The sequence below is a fragment of the Penaeus monodon genome, chromosome 21, assembly GCF_015228065.2.
Source record: "Penaeus monodon isolate SGIC_2016 chromosome 21, NSTDA_Pmon_1, whole genome shotgun sequence".
Lineage (NCBI taxonomy): Eukaryota > Metazoa > Arthropoda > Malacostraca > Decapoda > Penaeidae > Penaeus > Penaeus monodon.
This window is the reverse complement of record NC_051406.1, coordinates 23,159,404-23,159,750: the sequence shown is the minus strand read 5'-3', so window position 1 is coordinate 23,159,750 and position 347 is coordinate 23,159,404. Positions and strand designations below refer to the sequence as shown.

Sequence of the window (347 nt, the reverse complement as noted above, 5' to 3'; positions counted from 1 at the left end):
GTTCTATTTTATAAGTGGAACAATAACAACAAATATTTATTGCATTTTCTTCTTCTCTAGCTAAAATGGTAGTTTATATATGTGAATATATAAACACCATTGTCTGCATCAAAGATCTCCACCCAATACACACATTTAGCATCTGTACCCCTATCTCCCCAACAGACCCATAGGAACCTCATCAACCACAGGCTCACGTGTCACGTCTCCACTTCCCTCGCAGCCTTCTCTTACACGTGCTGCCGAATCTCGTCCTACATTTAATGCCTCACCTGAATCTCTAAGGTTTTGATGCTTTTGAAAGCTTTGATAAAGTATATGACAATTTGAAAACTTGATTTCACTGC

At 38.6% G+C, this 347-nt stretch overlaps 1 protein-coding gene across 1 annotated transcript in view; it reads left to right on the top strand.

Moving 5' to 3' along the window:
* Positions 1–347, top strand: part of LOC119586359 (serine/arginine repetitive matrix protein 2-like) — a gene marked incomplete in the record, with an annotated part of 38,282 nt that overhangs the window by 14,942 nt on the left and 22,993 nt on the right. Inside the window, 1 exon segment of the mRNA XM_037935071.1 lies at positions 166–285. Within this exon segment, the coding sequence (XP_037790999.1) occupies positions 166–285 (120 nt within the window).